The sequence below is a fragment of the Typopeltis vanoorti genome, chromosome 21 (assembly GCF_054136105.1).
Source record: "Typopeltis vanoorti isolate ZY-2024b chromosome 21, IOZ_Tvanoo_1.0, whole genome shotgun sequence".
NCBI classification, from domain to species: domain Eukaryota; kingdom Metazoa; phylum Arthropoda; class Arachnida; order Uropygi; family Thelyphonidae; genus Typopeltis; species Typopeltis vanoorti.
This window is the reverse complement of record NC_143569.1, coordinates 65,538,171-65,560,361: the sequence shown is the minus strand read 5'-3', so window position 1 is coordinate 65,560,361 and position 22,191 is coordinate 65,538,171. Positions and strand designations below refer to the sequence as shown.

General features: G+C 34.7%; 1 protein-coding gene across 1 annotated transcript in view; it reads right to left on the bottom strand.

Moving 5' to 3' along the window:
• The window catches only part of LOC150094928 (transmembrane protein 209), a 293,574-nt gene that overhangs the window by 132,184 nt on the left and 139,199 nt on the right, over positions 1–22,191 (bottom strand). The window contains exon 9 of the mRNA XM_090411152.1: positions 19,317–19,489. Coding sequence (XP_090267278.1) covers positions 19,317–19,489 — 173 coding nt within the window. The remainder of the gene's footprint in view (positions 1–19,316; positions 19,490–22,191) is intronic.

The following is a 22,191-nucleotide window of genomic DNA, read 5'->3' as shown; positions in this document are numbered from 1 at the left end:
TCAGCATTTCTGGTCGAATATCATCTACTCCTGCTGCCTTTCCACATTTCAAGCCTTTGATGGCTTTTTCTACTTCAAGTATGGATATATATTCCTGACTGCATGCCTGGTCAGTGTTTTTTATCACTGTGCTGTCATCACTGCTTGTTTCATTTAGCAGTTTTTCAAAGTAATTACTCCATACTTCAAGAATATCTTTTTCTACCGTTTTCATGTCACCTTTATCATCTCTAACTCCTTTTACAGCACTCTTTCCTCCATTCCTAAGCTTCTTCAACAACTGCCAGAATATTTTGCCACCTTCTTGATATTTATTTTCTATATTCTTGCCAAAGTCCTCCCATGACTTTTGTTTAGCTAGTTTTACACACTGTTTAGCTTTCGTACATTTGTCTCTGTATTCTGTAAGAGTAAAAGCTGACTTATTTGCCAGGAACTTTTGATATGCTTTCTTCTTTTCCTTCACTGCCTCTTTAACTTCCTGTGTCCACCAGGGAGTTCTGATTTCTTTATCCTTGCACACAACCTCACCACATGCCTCTCTGGCTGAATCAATCCGGGTTTTCTTCAAGGCCTGCCACTGAATCTCCAAGGTTTGGTTCCTGTTCTCAAACTCTTTCATTTTCTTTTCAATAATCTTTCTGTATTTTAGTCTGCAGTTCACATCTGAGAGCTGCTCAACTTTTATTCGCTTTAAAACTTTCTTACATGTTATTCTTTTCAATATGAAATTCAATTTTATCCTGCTCAAGACTAAATAGTGATCACTTCCAATTTCAAATCCTCTGTACACTCTGGTGTCCTGCACCACGGAGAAAACATCACTATCAACAATAACATAGTCAATGAGACTTTTCTTATTCCTAGCCTCTTCTCTTCATGTGAATTTGTGCACATTTTTATGTTGGAACATGGTGTTAGTAATAACCAGTCCATGTCCTGAGCAGAAATCCAACAGATATTTGCCATTATTATTAGCTTTGCTCTTTTCTCCAAATTTTCCCAAAATATTTTTGTATGTCTCACAATCATTTCCTACTTTGCTATTTAGATCCCCAACAAGGACCAACTTTTCCTTTTTCATTGTGTCAGTTGCTTTTTCTATAGCGTCAAAAAATTCCTCCACTTCTACCTTAGTAGAACCTTCTGTGGGACCATAGGCACAAATAAGTCTCATTGTCCAGTTCCCCATTCTCATATTTGTCCACATTACTCTACTTGAGACTGACTGCCATTCAAGAAGATTAGCCTCATATTTTGTGTTGAATACTATGGCTACTCCTTCTTTTCCTTGATTGTACATTGCCTGAATATAACATTTTGTATTTATTGCTCAGAAAGATCTCACCAGTTTTGGTCTTTTTTGTTTCAGTCACCCCTATTATGTCGATCTGGTACTTATCTAATTCCTCAGCTAGCTCCATTTCTTTGCCATTCAGGCTTCTTACGTTGATAGTACCGATCTTTAACTCTGGTGATGTTGAGTTGGGGTTTGTTTTCAGATTTGTTCCAGTAGTTGACTTTTCGCTGTTCGCCCTGGTTCCCTGGTGAAAACAACGGGGGCCTTATTTAACCGGGCGACGCCCCAGCCGGCATGAAATTTTGTCATGTTGTACCATCATCTTTTATTTTGGTTTAACCAATAAGAATACAATTTGGTCGGCTAAATCCCAAATTGCCAGCCCATCCTCGTTCGTTCAGTATCAAAGTAGATACCCAACAGGGTGCACCACGAGAAGGTGAGGATTGGACATTTGGTCAGAAGCCCTGGTCGGTTCTCCGTATTCCTTGAAAGGCTATGTGGAGGTCTCCTCTCAGTTATACAGCTTTGACCCTTAAGCACCCCATTTTTTCATTCACAGTCACAAAATTTACTAATTTTCTTCCTACTAGAGAAATGCAAAGTTCTTACTTGGTAGTGAAGGCAGGATCTCTCTCTCTCTGGCTTTTTCTAGCCAACATCTTTTGAATTCCCGTGGTTCGTAATTTCACATCAGTTTCTTCCTAGACGAGCTTCTTTTGCTGCTACGTTCCTCTGACCTTTGCTTCTTGATGTAGGTCTGGGAATACAGTCACGATTCATTGCCTATGATCCTTGCGAAGCTCAGCTGCCATTGTCCGACCTCGTATTTCCGCATAATCTCCTTGGGTTAAGCTGACTTCATTGCTGTACGGAGTCCCAAATCTCACGTCGGAATTCTACTCGACCACTACACTCCTGACCGTACTGGAACATTGACTCTCCAGAAACAACAGGAAAAAAGCCCCTTTTCGGTATCGTAAACCTCTATATCTCTGGCTCCGATGACCTTCCAGCTCTTACGTCATCGTCCACTCTGCACCTGATACCGTTGCTTGTCGTTGCATTTCCAAGGGGAAACCCCTACGCAACGTTGACCTTTGCATTCGTGTTAGCCTCAGGTCACTAATTAATCCTCTTATTTTGCCTGGAACTTTAGCTTGACTTTGGTATACTTATGCACAATTCACCACATATACAATTTCTATTTTTCTCATACAAAACACTCGATAATACAATATTCAAAATTTAAGGAAAAGACCTTAACGTTATTTCATTTATACTGAATTTCTCTTATTAACAGACAAGTATTTTAGCAGGATTTTTGATACTTGTTAAATCCGAACAATCATCATCATCAAATTCCTGACATGTGCACTCAAGGGGTGTACAGGATGTGATAGTACTACATGAAAAATTTACTTCACCACTAATTTCCTATCTACAATTTTCCTCCAAATCAGTCTGTTACTTGTCAAGATTCCAACATTATCAGATTTTATATTTCTATCGTCTAAGGCACTTTGTACAGTATCAATCCACCTATATCTTGGTCTTCCTCTGGGTCGTATTCCTGCCAACCTGGCAGAGAACCCTTGTTTTGCTAATCTTTCCTTGCCCATTTTGCTTAAGTGACCACACCACCTGAGATTAGTTCTGCTAATGCATTCCTGGATGCTTACAATGTCAAGTTCTTTCTTAATATCCTCATTTTTAATATGGTTCACACCTCTAATCTTTCTCATGACTCTCGTATCTGCGGTCTCTAGTCTTTGGTCAAGTGCTTTATGTACATTTAATCATATAAATACAACATTTATTTTACAAATGATATTCTGTCTTTTTCAATTTAGCTACTTGAATACAAATTCTAATTCCTTCTATTCAAGATTTAACAACATTGTATCCTCTAGATCTGGAAAGCGGAATACAGTGAACATAGCAAAATAACGAGCAGGTAATAAAAAAAAAAGAAATGTAGTAACATTTAGAATTTAATACAATTCACAATCTAAAGGAAAACAAGAAGTGTGCTGATCTAATAAATAATACTACACTAGCAAATTAATTAATAGTTTTTTCCTCCTTCATCCTATATATTCAGAATATTCATGCTTAATGAATTTTGCAGTTATTTCACCTGACTAAGTTAACATTCAGAAAAGAAATGGAACTAGCAGAAAAATTAAATAAATACCAGATCAACTTAATTGGCATGACTGAAACAAAGAAGACAAAAACAGGTGAGATCTTTCTAAGCAACAAATACAAAATGTTATATTCGTGCAATAAAAATCAGAGAAAAGAAGGAGTAGCTATACATCATGAAGGTGATTTTCTTGATCATAAATTAGTAAATAATAATATTTTTTGGTTTACCGATCAAGTGTTGATCAATTTTATTAACTGAACCAACTAGTTTCGCCACACTTATCTGTTCCTCAGCAACAGCTAGCTGATCTTGTACACGCGATACGTGTTTCACTCACGTTCGATACTATTTTATTTGTAATTATTCTAGTCAGTTTTTTACAGTTATTCTTGTCAGTTTGCAGTTACGCATAATTGTGAGATTGTTTAAACCTCTATGTAAGCCCTGAAGATGCCAACAGATAAGTGTGGCGAAACTAGTTGGTTCAGTTAATAAAAGGGAGTAGCTATAGTTTTCAACACTAAATATGAGGATAAATTTCTTGAAAGATAGGCAATATCAAGTAGAGTGATGTCGGCAAATATCAAAATGGGATCTGGACAATGAGGCAAATATGTGCCTATGGTCCCACAGAAGGTTCTACTAAGCAAGAAATGGAGAATATTTTGAGGCTTAAGAGAAGGCAGCTGACACAATGCAAAAGGAGGTCTTTATTAGAGATATAAATAGCCAAGTAAGAAATTATTACCAGACAAAGAAATGTTTTGTTGGAGAAAAGTGCAAAGCAAATAATAATGGTAAGCGCCTGCTGGATTTCTATTCAGGACATGGAGGACATGGATTAGTTATTACTAACACCATGTTCCTACATAAAAATATGCACAAATTCACATGGACAGAAGATGCAAAGAATAAGAAAAAGTCTCAATGGCCATGTTATTGTTGACATAATCATTGAGTCACATAGTCATTTGTGTTTTGGACCCACTGGTCCAGAACACAAGAGTATGCAGAGGATTTGAAATAGGAAATGATCACTATTTAGTTTTGAGCAGAATAAAACTGAATTTCATATTGAAAAAGAAGAGTATATTAAAGTTTTAAAATGAATCAAAGTTGAGCAGCTTTCAGATGTGAACTGTAAACTCATTGATATACACAAATATCATTCAAGAAAAAATGAAAGAGTTTGAAATGAAGAACCAAACCTTGGAGATTCGATACTGATTGATTCAGCTATTAATTTCATATTGAAAAAGAAGAGTATATTAAAGTTTTAAAATGAATCAAAGTTGAGCAGCTTTCAGATGTGAACTGTAAACTCATTGATATACACAAATATCATTCAAGAAAAAATGAAAGAGTTTGAAATGAAGAACCAAACCTTGGAGATTCGATACTGATTGATTCAGCTAGAGGCATGTGGTGAGGTTGTCCGTAAGGAAAGAAAAATCATAACTCCATGGTGGACTCAGGAAGTTAAACATACAGTCAAGGAAAAGAAGAAAGCAAAGCATTAAGTAAAACTATCTAAACATGGAAAGACTTTAGTAAGAACATAGAAAATAAATATCAGGAAGGTGGCAAAATATTCTGGAGACAATTGAAAGAATTTAGAAATGGAGGAAAGAGTACTTGTAAAAGGAATCAGAGATGATAAAGATGACTTCAAAACTGAAGATAAAAATATTCTAGATGTTTGGAGTAATTACTTTGAAAGATTGCTAAATGAAACAAGCAGTGTCATATCGTGGTAGAAAACTCCCAACAGGAATGCAGTTAGTAATACATATCAATACTTGAAGTAGAAAAAGTCATTATAAACTTGAAATGTAAAAAGGCAGCTGGAGTAGATTAAATTCGACCAGAAATCTCAAATATGGAGTTTTACAGTGGCTGCACTGCATCATTCAGAAGATCTGGTCAGAGGGCTGAATTCCAGATGATTGGAGTAGAGCTCTCATAGTACCCTTTTGTAAAAAGAGAAATCAAACAATGTGAGAATTACAGAGGAATTTCCCCGCTGAGTATTCCTAGTAAGATTTATGCAAGTATACTTGAGAAACAGCTAAGAAAAATTGTGGAATGGAAGCCAGGTAAAGAAAGCTGGATTCAGGCCAAATAGAGGTTGTCAGGATCAGATTTTCACTTTAAGACAAATAGTTGAGAAATCTTGGAAATATAAAAAGGATTTGTATTTAATTAGGTTTAATAGTATTCAAGCAATACACAGTCCCTGAAAACATCAACTGTATCCTGGATAGTGAGCCTATAGAACAAGTAAAACATTTCAGCTATTTAGGCACAATTCTTAGTTAAGATGGCAAATTAAATATGAAAATAGAAAATGGAATTAGTAAAGCTGGTATTGTAGGAAATTAGCTGAATAAATTTATATGGAATAAGAAAGAAATTCTTTTTTTGGTAAAAAAAAAAAGAATTTCTTTCCAAAAAGAAGAAGGTATACTTGGAAAATGCCAGGGGATATAGGAAGGTACCAAATAGATTATATTATGACAAGAAATAGATTTAAAATTCAAGTAAAATCATGCAAAAGTACCTGGGAGCTGATGTTGACAGTGACCACAATGTGGTTTTATTGAAATGTAATCTGAAATTTAAAAAGCTGTCACAACCAAGGAAAAGGCCCAAATGGAACATAAGTAACCTGAAAACAGAGGAAAACCATAGAAACTATAAACAGAAAACCAATGAAAGCATTAAAAAGGGAGAGAGGGAAAAGAAAAACAGAGGAAAAATGGACTCATTTGAAGGATACAATCATCAAGGCTGCCAATAACTGCATAGGATTATGGCAGAGGCAAATAAAAAAACCATGGATTGCCCAGGATATTCTAGATTTAATAGATGAAAGAAGAAAATACAAAACCTCCCTAAAGGAAAAAAGCAAAGACAAATATAAACATATAAAAAATACGATAAATAGAAAGTGTAAAGAAGCAAAAGAACAATGGTATACAGAGAAATGTAAAAAAATAGAAGATCTAACAAAGACTGGAAGAATTGATAAAGCTTATAACATTATAAAAGGAATAAGCTAGCAAAACAAGACAAGAAGTACAATTATCAAAAATAAACAGGGGAGCATACTTATAGATAAGAAGAAATTTAGGAAAGATGGAAGGAGTACTTATTTATATAATGGAAAAGATCTAGATGCCAAGGCTATAGAAGATGAATCAAGACTTGATGTGGAAGCAATTGGTCCAACTATATTAAAAGATGAATTTGAATGGGCACTGAATGAATTGTCAACCAACAAGGCACCAGGCACTGATAACAATCCCATCAGAATTAATAAAATACTCAGGAAACATAACTAAGTCATACCTTTTCAAGATCATAAAGGATATTTATGAAATGGGGACCATCCCCAAAGATTTTACACAATGCTCTATCATACCCATTCCTAAAGTAAATAATGCAAACATCGAACAATAAGCTTAATATCACATGCTTCGAAAATACTACTCAAAATTATACAAAAAAGACTAACAAAGAAGGTTGGCTGAATCCAAACTGGCAATGACCAGTTTGGATTCAGGAACCAGCAGGGGACAAGAGAAGCAATCCTAGCTCTAAGAACAGTTATTGAAAGAAGATTGGAGAAGAATCAAAATACTCTGATAGTCTTTCTTCACTTGGAGAAAGCCTTTGATAGTATTGACTGGAATCAAATGTTTCACCTCCTAAAACAATAAAGGTAGATTGGAGAGATAGAAGGCTCATATTTAATCTTTACAAGCATCAAGAAGCCCTAATAGAAGCAGCCAGCAATACAACAAAAACCGCAATAGCAAAAATACGTAGAGGTGTAAGACAGGGTGCTCTCTTTCACCCATATTGTTTAATCAGTACATTGAAGATGCAATAAATAAACTGAAAGAATTAATAGAAACAGGAATTAAGATAACTGATATTAACTGGCTACGGTTTGCGGATGATATAAGCAGTTATAGCTGATAATGAAAACAAACTGAAAGCCACCCTAGCAAAGATGGAAGAAATCTTCACACAGTACAGCCTAAAAATTAATTATAAGAAAACAAAATTATTAATTACAAGTAAAGCAAATCCAATGAAAATAAACCTTGAAATAAATAATAATCTAATACAACAGGTATCCTCTTTTAAATATCTTGAAAGTCTTATCACAGAAGATGGAAGAAACAAATCAGATATTAAAGGACGAATAACGCTAACCAAAAAAAGCATTCTATAACAGAAGAAACATTTTTACCAGTAAAGGACTTAGCATCCAGCTCAAAAAAAGGCTAGTGAAAACATACATATGGAGCATTGCATTATATGGTTGTGAGGCCTGGACTCTAACAAAACAAGACATGAAAAAGTTGGAGGCATTTGAACTTTGGTGCTGGAGAAAGATGATGAAAATTAGTTGGACAGAAAGGAAAAGTAATGAAGAAGCTCTAAATATAGTTCATGAAGAGCGATCATTAATGAAACACATCAATAAGAGAAGAAAAAGCCTAATTGGACACCATTCGAGGCATGGGGGACTGATTACAGAAATAATGGAGGGGACTGTAGAAGGAAAGAGGCCACGAGGCAGACCAAGAATTTCATACATAAATAACATAATGATGCTAACTGGCGCTAAGAGTTATGAAGAGATAAAAAGAAGGTCACAAGACAGGATGTTGTAATGTGCTGCTATATTTACCGATCTTCGGATTGATGCACCAAAGAAGAAGAAAGAAATTAGTCAAAACACTAAATTAGCTGTATACAAGTACAAGCCATTGTTCAAATCAATTTTAACTTATGGATCTGAGCACTGGGTTAGAAATTAAACACTTGATCAAAGACTGGATAACTCTGATATGAGAGTCCTGAGAAAGATTAGTTGAGTGAGCAGATGGCATCAATGACAGTATGACATTAAAAATGAGAATATTAGAATGAGAAAGAAAGGACATTATTAGCATTTGGAATGTCTTAATAGAGCTAATCTCAGGTGGTATGGTCACTTAAACAAAATGGGAGTGAAAAGGTTAGCAAAACAAGTGTTCTTTGCTAGGTTGGCAGGAAAAAGACCAAGATGTAGATGGATACAGTAAAAAGAAAAATATAAGATCTGATAATATTGGAATCTTAAAAGATAATAGATTAATTTGGAGGAAAATTGTTGATCGGAAGTTAGTAATGGTGTAACTCTTTAACGTAGTACTATGACCCTATATACCCCCTGAGGGTGCACAAATGTGATGATGTTGATGAAGTGAATTTTCATTACTATTTTCTCAATGGTTCTAGGGTGAAAATGGGAAATGCAATGACCTAGAGACAAAGAGCAGTCACATTCAGAATCAGAACAGCATACAAACCTCCAAAGATTTCAAATATGAAATCTTTCCCCTATGTGTTTCCCTCAGACTTCATGGAAAATTTCGAAATGAATGCCATAAAAAATTATTAGAAGAAACCAAAATTTGGTTACATACATTACACTGATGATATTTTCGTTATTTAGTCAGGAACAATGGACGAGTTAATTCATTTCAAAGATTATCTGAACAACTTACATCCCAATGTAAAATTCACTCTTGAACTGAAAAAGCACAAAACATTACCATTCCTTGATATCCTTGTCAAAGTAAATGAAAAAAAAAAAAAGTTACATCCTTTTCAGTATACAAAAAACCTACCACAACAGGAAGATTTTTAAATGCCACTTCACACCATTATCCAATAGGCATGATTAAAATATTAGGAGATAGAGCATACAATATATCAAGCACATCAATTTAAAGGAATGAAGAACTGTACTACCGAAGACAGAACCTTGCACTTAATGGTTATGAACCCACAATGATCAACAAAATTCTTAATACAACCTCTGCAACTCCCTTACTTAAACAAGATTTTAAGGATGCAATCACACTACCTTATATCATGAATGTTACAGACAAAGTGGCTATGTTGTTCTGTGATACAACAATATCAAAGTGGCTTTTTTACCTTTGCAATAAAATCTCCAGATTCTTACATTCACCAAAACCTCCATATCACCCCATGAAAAAATCAGGCATTTATGAGATTCATTGCTCTTGTGGCATTTACTATGTAGGCCAGACAGGAAGGTCAGGGAAGATCTGCATGTTTGAACACGTAAAAGGCATCAAAAAAGAAGAAGACAGCATAAATCAGGTTGGCATCCCACATAATTACTACAGGCCACCAAGTTGTTTGGCAACAAACAAAAATGCCATATACTGACGATAACTGTTTTACAAGAAAGTTCAAAAAAGCCTCGCAAATGCTAAGGATCCCCACATAATTGGACAAAAATCAAGGCATAATCTTACACCATGGTCTGGTTTCATTAAAAATCTAACTGCCACAGACCTAAGATATATGTCACATTCTATGGCATCACATGTGATGCCACAGAATGTGACAGCAATAACCAGCAGTATTCTAACATGCATACAGTAATGAATTTCTTCTTCTTCTCTCTTCCATCATCTATGTGGATGATGATGAGGCCGAATGAATTCTTTCCACTTCTGTCTGTCCCAGGAGAGTCCGAACAATTCTGTCCAGTTTGGTGTCATTTGTTGTGATTTGATTTTCAGATCGTCTTTTATTTTGTCTATCCATCTAATTTTGGGCCCTCCTTTGGATCTTTTACCTTCCATCGTTATATTCAAGGCTTTAGATGGTAGTCTTTCTTTTCCCATTCTGGTCACATGGCCAAACCATCGCAGTCTTCTTTCTTGGATTTTGTCTATTATTGTTATTTTTTGTTTTAATCGTTTCCTTGTCTTCATTTCTTATTCGATCTAGCAGAGATACTCCAAGTAATCTTCTTAGCCAACCCATTTCAGTAACTAATAATTTTTTCTCTTCAGCCTTTTTGAGATTCCAGCATTCACTTCCATAGAGGAGTATTGGGAGGACCATTGTTTCATAGATTCTTACTTTTGTTACTTGTTTGATGTCTCTTGACTTCCATATTTTAATAAGTAATGAATTTAATGCTTTCATTATGTACCAGTTGTGAAGTTATGATAACATCTACTAGAAACTAATTCTTTCTAGTCTTTTGTAGTGTAAAATTTTTTTTTGTACTAGCACCCCTGATGATGTAAGTCTGATGATGTACAAAACTTGTATCGTTATAATCACTCATTTTTATTAAACTCTTTATTTACATTATGATATATAGTGAGACATGGCTAACAGAAGATGATATAGTTAGTGGGTTAGAATGCGAAGGGTATAATTGTGTGTTCAGGAAAGACAGAGAGAAAAGAATGGGGGGTGTTATCGATGATAGCTGATGAACTGTAGCCAAAGAGATTAGAAGTTCAACTGCAGGATAGTAAAAATAGCACATTTGAGGCTATCTGGTGTGAGGTTGAGACCAGCAGAACAAAATATACAGTTGGGTGCTGCTATAGACCAGGGGATGGAATAGATGATGGCGATAGTATGCATCAGCAAAGTAAGACCCCATATTGACTAGTGTGTGCAGATCTGGGCGTCAGGGTTTCTTGGTGATGGGGAGGAAGTAGTGAGGATCCAGAGGTGAGTGACCAAGATGGTAGTTGGACTATGGACTGAACCTTACAAGAACAGGTTGAAGATATGTGGGTTACAGAAATTAGTTGATAGGCAGAAAAGGGGTGATATGATTGAGACATTCAAATTACGAAGGGGTTTTTACAAGATTAATTCAGAGAAATTTTTCAGAACAGGTCTGGTGGTGGGAGAACTAGGGGCCATCCATGGAAACTAAGCAAGGGTGTCAAAACTAGGTTTTTTACTTGGAGAGTGCTGAATGAGTGGAATAAGCAGCCAGAGTCTGTTGTGGGTGCCATGACTGTGAATGAGTTCAAAGCAAAATATGATAGATGCTGTGTGAATGCTGAATAGTTCTTGACATGATGTTTAGGGCCTCCCTCGTTGACTCCCTGGAGCTGCCCATAATAATAATATGGTCTCAATACTGAAAACTTCTCACAAAAGTTTCCACTTTCCTAAAACAAATCAAGAAGGCAGGATACTCTCTTTCCCAGGTGTCTACAGCATTTCTTGTCGGTGTAGAACTCAGTATTTTGTACAGACTATCTTGGCTGAAAAAAAAAAAAAAAAAAAAAAATATATATATATATATATACACACACACACAAAAAATACATCTAGTACAGACAACCAAAGACCAGACTAGAACAACATAACCTTGGAGAAGGCTATTTCATCAGATGGAAGAAGGCCAGGTTACTTCACAAATACTAGTTTAAAATGTTGAAATTGTTCATGGAAGTGGCATAAATTCTATAGAACCTGGTTAACTGCAATAGAAGTGATGGTGTGATCCTGCATAAATTTTGTATACCATCCTACTTCCTGTCAGCATTAATAACAAATTACCATGAAGAATGGTTCCATGAAAATTCATTGAAAGTTTATCAAATGGCAATTCATGGAAAAAGCAATTTATCGGATAAACAATTTGATGAATTTTCTTGAGAACTATTGTTTTAAAGTGGTGGTGGTAAGAATACCAAACATCACCCAAGATGCAGACAACAGTATTTGGTCATTGAGATGTCATAATTATTTTTTTTTTTGTTTTTTACAGCATTATTCTGTAAGTGTATCCCTGCTACTTCATTGTGTAGTAGTGATTTACCTCTACACAAAAAAGTTGGTTTGCATAGATAGTGATTTATCTCTAGACAAAAAAGTTGGTCCTAACTAATTTTTTCACAACAACAATTAGATTGAAATCAAAACTGACAAATTTTAATATAGATCATAACCATAAAATCTCACCCAGCTAGAGTGGAATGATTAATATAATTTCCAAACTTCTTTACCAAAATTTCTAATAAAAGTGATCCTGTTGGAACTAAAACTGAATCACACAGACTCCTTTTTGCATTTTATGAATTCCCACATTACATGCCACTAAGTTGGAGAGTTATTGCAATATATAATTTCGACACATTGTCCCTTTGTCGGCCCGAATATAGTTGAATTGAAAACTAGATCAGTTCGACAAATTTTTGTAAAAGGCTCAAATACAAAATCGGAGTAAATTTACCCTATATAAATGGTGTGTGTGTGTGCAGACATCAATTGCATACCGATATTACTATTATTACTACTAATAATAATGGAGCCTCTGTAGTTCAGTTGGTATAAATGAAGTCCTTTAGTTAGAAAGACCTGAGTTTGAATCCTGTGCACTATGCAAAGAATTTTATCAGTCCTCTTTAACTGAAGGTGAGTTATCCAGTCTAATATGGAGATGGCAGGGTTTTGACAACTGGAAACTCAGGTGTTTCATCTCGCAAACTGGACCCCATTAATATACATATCTACAAACATAAAACATTTATCAGATAAGGAAGACGACGGAAACTATCTTGTTCTCTAGTTACTCCCTAGTAAAATAGCACTGCTACCCCAGCAACCATTCAGTTGAGGAAAGAGGAGGATAAAGGGAATAATAATTATAATAATAATGAGATTTTTTTTTTTTTTTTTACATAATCTCTTCCACATTGTGTAGAGCACACATAAAATACATTGAACACATACACTGACTGAAAGGAATATCCCTGAATAAAAAAAATATCAAGGGAATATCATATTTATGAATTTAGGGACACAAAACATACGCGTTGAAATTATTATTTTACTAATTATTAACAAAATAACAACTTGACGTTTCGACCTGTATTGAGGTCATCATCAGAAGGGTATATAGGAACCATGCTACATGCTGTTGCACTCTATAAAGGTAAATTAAATCTATGCTGTTAACTAATCTTTTTCTTAGCCTGACTTCTAGTGATAAAAAATAAATAAATAAATAAAAACTACAATAAGCTCTGCTAAAGTCCTCACGTACTAAGATTCTTTTGGAATTGTACAGTTCAGGTTGCTATTGAATGTTCAGGAAAAAAACACTTCACCAAGTCTTGTATTGAGATTTTTCTTTGTGGTTGTTATGAAGGTTGCAGATGGGTCCTCCACATTCTTGGAATGGTTAGACCACGGGTTGCCAAACTTCTTTGACTGTCGACCCCTTCAAGAGTTTCTTGACTTTTCATCGACCCCTCTATTTTACTATTAGGTAATTATGACAGGACAAGCAAAAAAGACGCTTATGCGAGTTTTGAATCCTGTGCACTATGCAAAGAATTTTACCAGTCCTCTTCAACTGATGGTGAGTTATCCAGTCTAATATGGAGATGGCAGGGTTTTGACAACTGGAAACTCAGGTGTTTCATCTCGCAAACTGGACCCCATTAATATACAAGACACTCTAGGTTCCAAACCCAAAATAAACAAACAGTGGATAACCCAAGAAATTATAGCTACCATAGAAGAGAAAAGAGAGGCCAAGATACTTGTAAACCAACAAAACAATGAAGAGAATAGAGAAAAATACAGAGCACTAAAAAATAAAGTTGATAACCTATGCAAAAAAGCCAAAGAAAAATGGTTAGAAGAAAAAGCTAAGAAATGCCAAGAAGCATACCAACAAAACAACCTAAAAGTCTTCCATGATACTGTAAGAGAAATTACAAAGGAATTCTCAGCAAAAGCAGTAACAATGATGGACAACAAGATGACTGAAACCGGGAATATTGAATATATAAGAAAAATCTGGTCAAACCATTTTAAGACTATCTTCCACCAAGGAAACAAAACTACAATGCCAACAATAGAAGAAAATAATGATCACCCAAAAATTTTACAAGAAGAAGTTAGATACGCAATAAAACAGATGAAAAACAATAAAGCACCAGGCATTGATACTATCCCTACTGAACTGTGGTCATATGGAGGCAGCATATCAATAGAATATTTAACAACCCTATTCAATAAAATACTACAAACAGGAGAGATCCCAGATGACTGGAGAGCTGGAAAGATCATCCCAATATACAAGAAAGGAGACAAAAGAGACTGCAGAAATTACAGACCAATCAATTTACTCCCTCACACCTATAAAATATTCATAAGAATTATACAAAATAGATAAAAAAACACCTACGAAGAAATGATAGGCATAGAACAAGCTGGTTTCCGAGGAAACTATTTAACAATAGACCAAATTTTCACATTGCACCAACTAGCAGAACTCAGCTGGGAAGACCATAAAGAACTATATTGTTGTTTTGTGGACTTTAAACAAGCTTTCGATAACATCAACAGAGAAATCCTTCTCAAAATTCTACTAGAAAAAGCAATAGACAAATATATAATACAGTTTCTGATAAAATATTACTCTAAGACAAATGCAATAATTAAAAAGGACACACTCACAACAGAACCCATAGAGATCCAAAAAGGAGTAATGCAAGGATGCCCATTATCCCCATGCCTATTCAACATATATCTAGAAGAAGTTGTAAAGAAAGCAATAGACAATGAGCCTGGAATCAATGTCAACGGTTTAAACATAAATAATATCAAATATGCAGATGATCTCCTCCTTCTTGCAAGAACCCCAAATGAACTACAAAAGTTGATCAACAAGCTAAATGAAACCTGTAAAACATATAACATGACAATAAATATACAAAAGACAAAAGTGATGAAAATAGGGAGGAACAGAACTACCATCTCAGCCACCCTAAACGGAGAACAATTAGAACAAGTAGACAACTTCATATACCTTGGATCAAAACTAACAGAAACAATAGATGAACTCAAAACAATCAAACACAGAATAGCGAAAGGATGGACCACCATGGGAAAATTACAGAAAATCTGGAAAACAAACAAGATATCTAAACAAGCCAAAATCAAATTATATGAAGCAATAATTATACCAACAGTCATCTATGGAGTAGAAGCATGGACAGTTAAAAAAAGAGAGGAGAAAAAACTGCTGGCATTTGAAATGAAATACTTAAGAAAAATAAATAGAACAAGTTGGATAGAAAAGAAAACAAACATCACAGTCAGACAAGAACTATTGTATAAAAAGACAATAATAGAAAAAATTAGAAAACAACAACTGAGATGGTTTGGACACACTGTACGCATGGATGCAGACAGACTTCCTAACGTCCTAATCAATACTTTTCCAACTGAAAAAAGAAGACCTGGAAGACCAAGAATTACCTGGCTGAAATTAATAAAGAACATCTCGGGATGCAGAACATATAAGGAACTTTTTCGAACAGCAAGGAATAGAGAAGACTGGAAGATCCTGCTCAAGAGAAGACTCAACCCGTCTTAGACAGAAGAGAAGAAGAAGAGATGCGAGTTTTTAGATTGTTTATTTTATAGTTACAGTGTTTCTTGTATGTATAATATGGTATATATTATTATATTGTCAAAGGGATACGTTTTTGACATCCTTATTAACATTACATATTTGATAGGAGGGATAAATAATATATAAAATTTAATTTAGATAACAAATTAATAATAATACAATCTTCCTACTAAGTATATACAGGATGTACCATGGGCGGAAACCACTACATCCGTTTATTGGTAAATACGTCATTTTGGCCTACATGATTGGCCTCTGTAACTATTTTCATGAACTTGCTCCATCTTACGGGTCCTATTCATGCCACTGTTCCCACGCTTCACTCTTAATTGCGTTGTCATTCATGATGGAGGTAATCCAAGTTAACCGAATTCAATAGTATCTATACAATGATGCTTATATTTTTCTATTGACCCCTAACAATGTTATATCGATCACTGGGTTAGACCATCATTTTTATTCAGATTCGGATTATGTTTGAGCATTTCACATGCTTCTTTGAATTTCCGCTCGAACCAGGTTTTGGTGCGGTGTAGGGACTTGGTACCTTTCCAATCAATTCTGTGGTATGTTTGGAGTGCGTGGTCAGAAAGGCCAGTTTTTCCAAAATGGAGGTATTTAATGTGTCATTTGTGTTCAACCTTCCTGATTGGGATGGTTTGCCCTGTTTCCCATATGTATGGTATGTTACATGTACATTGTATTTTGTAAACCCCTGGGTGGGCTAGGTGTGGCAGAGGATCCTTGGAAGAACTGAGTAGGTGTTTTAATTTTGTCGGGGGTTTAAAGATGGTTTTGATGTTGTATTTGTGTAGTGTTCTGTCTATTTTTTCGGAAATGCCTCTAACATATGGTATGGCAATAGCATTCTTGAAATCTTTTTTGTTTTTAGTGGTATCTCTGTGGAGGATCTTGTGAATGGTTTTTTTACTGTATCCATTTTTTATAAAGGTATGGTTGACGATCTCATATTCATGGTTAAGAGCTTGTTCATTTGAACAAATAGTTCTGTGTTTAAGGGTGCTTATGACCCCTAGTTTTTGTGTTGGGTGGTAAGAAGTTTTGTGTATGTACTGGCCTGTGTGTGTATGTTTGCAGTAGACTGAAAAGGGGAATTTTTTTATTATCACTAGAGGTCAAGCTGAGAAAAAGATTAGTTAACAGCGTAGATTTAATTTACCTTTATAGAGTGCAACAGCATGCAGTTTGGTTCCTATACATATGTATCCTTCTGATGATAACCTCAATACACGGGGTCAAAACGTCAAGTTGTTATTTTATTAATAATTAGTAAAATAATCATTTCAACACGTGTGTTTTGTGTCCCTAAATTCATAAATACGAATGCTGATCACCATAACCTTAAAAGAAAGGGGACATCATATTACGCTTTAATTACATCATAAGTTAATCCATTTAAAAACCGCAGTTCTTTTTGATAAATATACTTCATTTCACATGCCTTATAATTCATTTTGTAGTGAACTGGTCATTCAATGATTTATAGTTTCGATGAACTGCCTTTCAATAAATTGTTTACAGTGAATTTTCTGGATATCATGAAGGATTTCAGTATTGTCCTCCATGCAAGTGACTGTCCTTATTATCAACGCTGTTGTTTCATTCTTTTCACTGACTATATTGTTCAAGTTCTGAACTTGAACTGGAAAAACATCAGCTAGTAAATAATCAATTTTAGTTAGTAAATTATTTATTTACATTCCAGTTTCACATAGTTTTTTATTCCAGAAACTTTGACAAATCAGAGCAATAGCTGTGAAAACTCATCGCCATCAAAATTCCTGACACACATCCTCAGGGGATATACAGGATATTGTGATAACAACATGACAATGTTACATCATGACTAACTTTCTATCAACAATTTTTCTCCAAATTAATCTCCTATCTATCAGGATTCCAATATTATCAGATCTTATGTTTGTCCACCTAGATCTTGTTTTTCCTCTGGGTCTTTTCCTGCTGTCCTGGCAACGAACACGTGTTTTGCTAACCTTTCCTCTCCTATTCATTCTGTTTAATCTAGCAGAGCTAACATCCCACCGGCAATTAGCTTTGCTAACACATTCCTGAATGCTAACAATGTCAAATAGCTGTGAAATTTTGAACATGGAAAACTTCAAATTGCATTCTCAATGGCAAATCTATAGAACAAGTAAAATATTTAGGCAATTTAAGCACAATTTTTAGTGATGATGGCAAATTAATAATGGAAATAACGGAATAAGCAAAGCTGATATGATGGAAAGCCAGATGAATAAATTTTTATGGAATAAGAAAAATCAGTCAAACACTATAGTTGCATACAAGATAGTGTTCAAACCAACTTAAACTTATGAAACTGACAGTTGGGCTAGAAATAAAAGTTGATCAAAGACTAGAGACATGAGTTCTGAAAAAAAATAGGAGAAAACAGATGGCATCAATGGTAGAATCACATTAAAAGTTAAGTTATTAAGATGGAAAGAACTTGACAATCTTAGCATTCAAGAATGTGTGAGCAAAGCTAATTTAAGGTAGCATGATCATTTAAACAAAATGGGAAAGAAAAGATTAGCAAAACAAGTGTCTGATGCCAAGATGATGGGAAAAGATGCAGTCAAAGGTCCTTAGAAGGCAGAAATATAATACTGGAGCAAAACTGTCAAAAGGACACTAGTAATAATGGAAACTGATCACAGATACCCCAAGTCATCATAATGTTCTGGAAATTTATTAGATAAAGCACCAATTATTATATATTTTCTGCAGACAAAGGTACACTTTTTTTCATAATGCCATTATTGAAATATTTTAATAGAAGGGAGGACAACATAGAAAATAATAATAGGGTGCTAAAATGAAACATTATTTTTAAGCACCAAAATGAAGAAACAGAAGTGAACATATCATTCAATCAAATGGTTTCATCAGAGTTTTGAGTGATTATATACAAAGCAGTCTTTGAAAACAAAATCAATGGGCTTTAATCTAAAATAAAAACGTTGCTATAATGAATTACATTTAATATCAAAAGCCTAAACAAAATTAATACCAAGTATTTTATATCACCCTTTGTGATTGTGTGCAGCATACTCAGTGGAATATAATTTACCTGAAGCATTACAAAAAGACAAAACCTTATAAATTCGAGGAGATATACAAGGTCATCTAGAGCAGGCTCTTACAAACAGCCACGGTTTATATGATTTGAAACCATTAGCTCTGCTATAAGCAAACAGTGGCTTCTACTAACTGAACAGTAGCTCAGGAAGGCAGCTAGAAGTTCAGATACGCAGTATCTACCAAAATTAAAATCAACTGTTAAAAAATAAAGAGATGATTATAAAAAAAAAAAAAAAAACAGCCAGATTCACAAAACAAATGAAAAGTAGCACTGCATGAAAGTGTTGATCAACATGCATCTAACAGCTAATCATGAATTAAGCATCTTTAAAATTTGTATTTTCGTTTTGTAATATTTTGAGTTAACTGAAGTTGTGACATGCAAATCTGTGTTGATATAGTTCATTTTGATTTTTAAAATATCATTATAACAACAGCCTTACCAAATCTCCAGAATGGATGGCAGGAGAGTCATCACTAAGAGCAGTAACAGACTGTGAAGATCGAGTTGAAGGGAGGTACTGTTGCTTCTTTAATAAAGGTGAAAGATTGGCAGCCATTCTCTGGTGATAGTTCCATAGACTAGACACTCCCCCACCTTGATTTTCTGAAGTCACTATTTAATGGTAAAATTACTCTCAATCTGAAGGGGTCTATATTAAAAAACTAAATAAATAAATTAAACAAAACAAATCAAAACTCAGAAGGAAATGTCAAATTTCTCTCTCTCATGTGGACACTGAAACAATTACAAATGAAAGATTACCTGAGTTGATTTTATAATTTAATGAAGTGCATGTGTGCCTGGAAATTACAGTGTGATACATTTGTAGGGCAAACAACCAAAGCATCAATGAAAAATGTGCATCTGAGCATGGAGTAACCACATAATATAGTTTCCATACTCATTTTTATGCTTATTAATACTCTTTCCTTTCACCTCTCTTTTCTCTACCATTTACCAAATTCTTCTCCAGTCACTCTAGCTCATGTTTTGTCCAATATAAGACTGTCTAAGCATGCTATTTCTCTCACTGAAGTCAACATTCTATTCTTCTCATCATTCACTGTGGCTTCTTCCATGTTATATTTTTTCTGACTCACATTTTTGTCATTTGTACTTTATTCACCTACATCAGTAGTAGAGAACCTATAGCACGCGTGCCAGAGATGGCACGCCTGAGAAATTTGCTGGCGCGTCAACGATTTACATACGATATCCTTTAATACGCTTATAAATTATTCCACCTTTTTTTTTAATTGTTGCAATACATACAAGTTAAATTTTGTTTTAGAGGAGAGAGCAGCTATGAAGACATGAATTTGATTGGTGTGGTATTAACAAAAGATCACGCAACCCAAAGACAAATGGAACCAACAATTTTTGAGTTGAAATGCTAATTCTCTTCAACCAAATTCCATAACATCTGAAACTGTCATAACAACATTCACTATATATTTCTTAGTTTTAAGACATTCACGACAGGGTGTCGTTTATCGTTCCGACATAACTTCTCATTACCAGCGGGCTCAACTCACACAAAGTTTCAACCCTTGGTTGATTTTTATTGCTGCTTGTTTGCGTTTGAGCTGGAAGGGGAACTCACACAAGCATTATATGGCATGTTTCAATTCGTGGTAGAATTTTATTTGAAGTTAGCCTTTGTGATCTGTCATAACGACATCGAAAATTTTAAATGCAATGAAACAAACACTTATTTCATGTAACTGAAAAATTGGACAATTGTTTTTAGTTAGATACTGTGTTTCCAGTGAAACATATGGTTTTGCTTGCCTATACAGTGTAGTTTCTGTGAGAGGGGTACATGTGATTCATTAATTAGCGCAGTTTTTATTCCAGCTGTCTCTAATTTTGCACTATTTGTTGAGAAATATATTACACAGACTGCAAAAGTCTCTGTACCTTATTCAGGAATACAATAAAACGATTTTATTTTCCTTGTATCTACAGTATACAATGGTAGAGGGGAGGGTATGTTGTTTTTTTTTGTGGGAGGTATATATGCAAAACCTATATGTCTTTTTTTGTAAAGTGAAATAAGGGGTGCCAGTTATACGCAAGGGCAAGTTATATTCGACAGTAAGCATTCGCCAACAAGTCGACATCCTTCTGCTGCTTCCCCTGCTCCGCTTACTTCTATGGTGAGTTACAATGTATAAATATTTTTCTCACTACCGTTTTTTTTCTTTAAACCAACATCATTAAAATCAATTTAATAATACAATAATCAATTTTATATTGAATAATATAAATTTTTGGTGATCAGAATGGGATATGTCAATGAAACATACCAGAAGTAAGTTTCATTGACTATTAATAGTTAATTAATAAAAAATAAAAGTTAATTTAATGATGTTGGCCTGAGGAAACTACAATATTGTAGTATTAGTCTTGTGACTGATAATTAATTTAAATGTGTACTTTTATATTTGTCAACATGCTACACCGTATATTAATACTTATTTACTAAAATAAATAGCCAAAAGGCTTTACATTGGCGATACAAAATTATATAAGTTAAGTGGATATTAAATCCAACATTATCTTAAAGCCGACTACAGAAACTATAGACATTTCGTGTGAAATTTGACCAGAGATCTTACGGGAATACACTCGCCGCCATACTATGAGTTGTCCTAGCGACTAGAGCATCTGGTAGTATGGCGGTATGTTCCCGTAAGTTCGCTAGTCAAATTTCCCATGAAAATTCTATAGTTACTGTAGTTGGCTTTGAAATAATGTTGGATTTAATATCCACATGACAAAATTTCATGCTGGCTGGGACGTCGCCTGGTTAAACAAGGACCACATTGTTTTTCGCCAGGGAACCAGGGCGAACAGCGAAAAGTCAGCTACTGGAACAAATCTACCCCCCCCCCAACTCAACTTTACCCGAGTTAAAGATCGGTACCATCAACATAAAAAGCCTGAATGGCAAAGAAATGAAGCTAGCTGAGGAATTAGATAAGTACCAGATCGATATAATAGGGGTGACTGAAACAAAAAAGACAAAAACTGGTGAGATTTTTCTGAGCAATAAATACAAAATGTTATATTCAGGCAATGACAATCAAGGAAAAGAAGGAGTAGCCATAGTATTCAACACAAAATATGAGACTAATCTTCTTGAATGGCAGTCAGTCTCGAGTAGAGTAATGTGGGCAAATATGAGAATGGGGAACTGGACAATGAGACTTATTTGTGCCTATGGTCCCACAGAAGGTTCTACTAAGGTAGAAGTGAAAGAATTTTTTGATGCTTTAGAAAAAGCAACTGACACAATGAAAAAGGAAAAC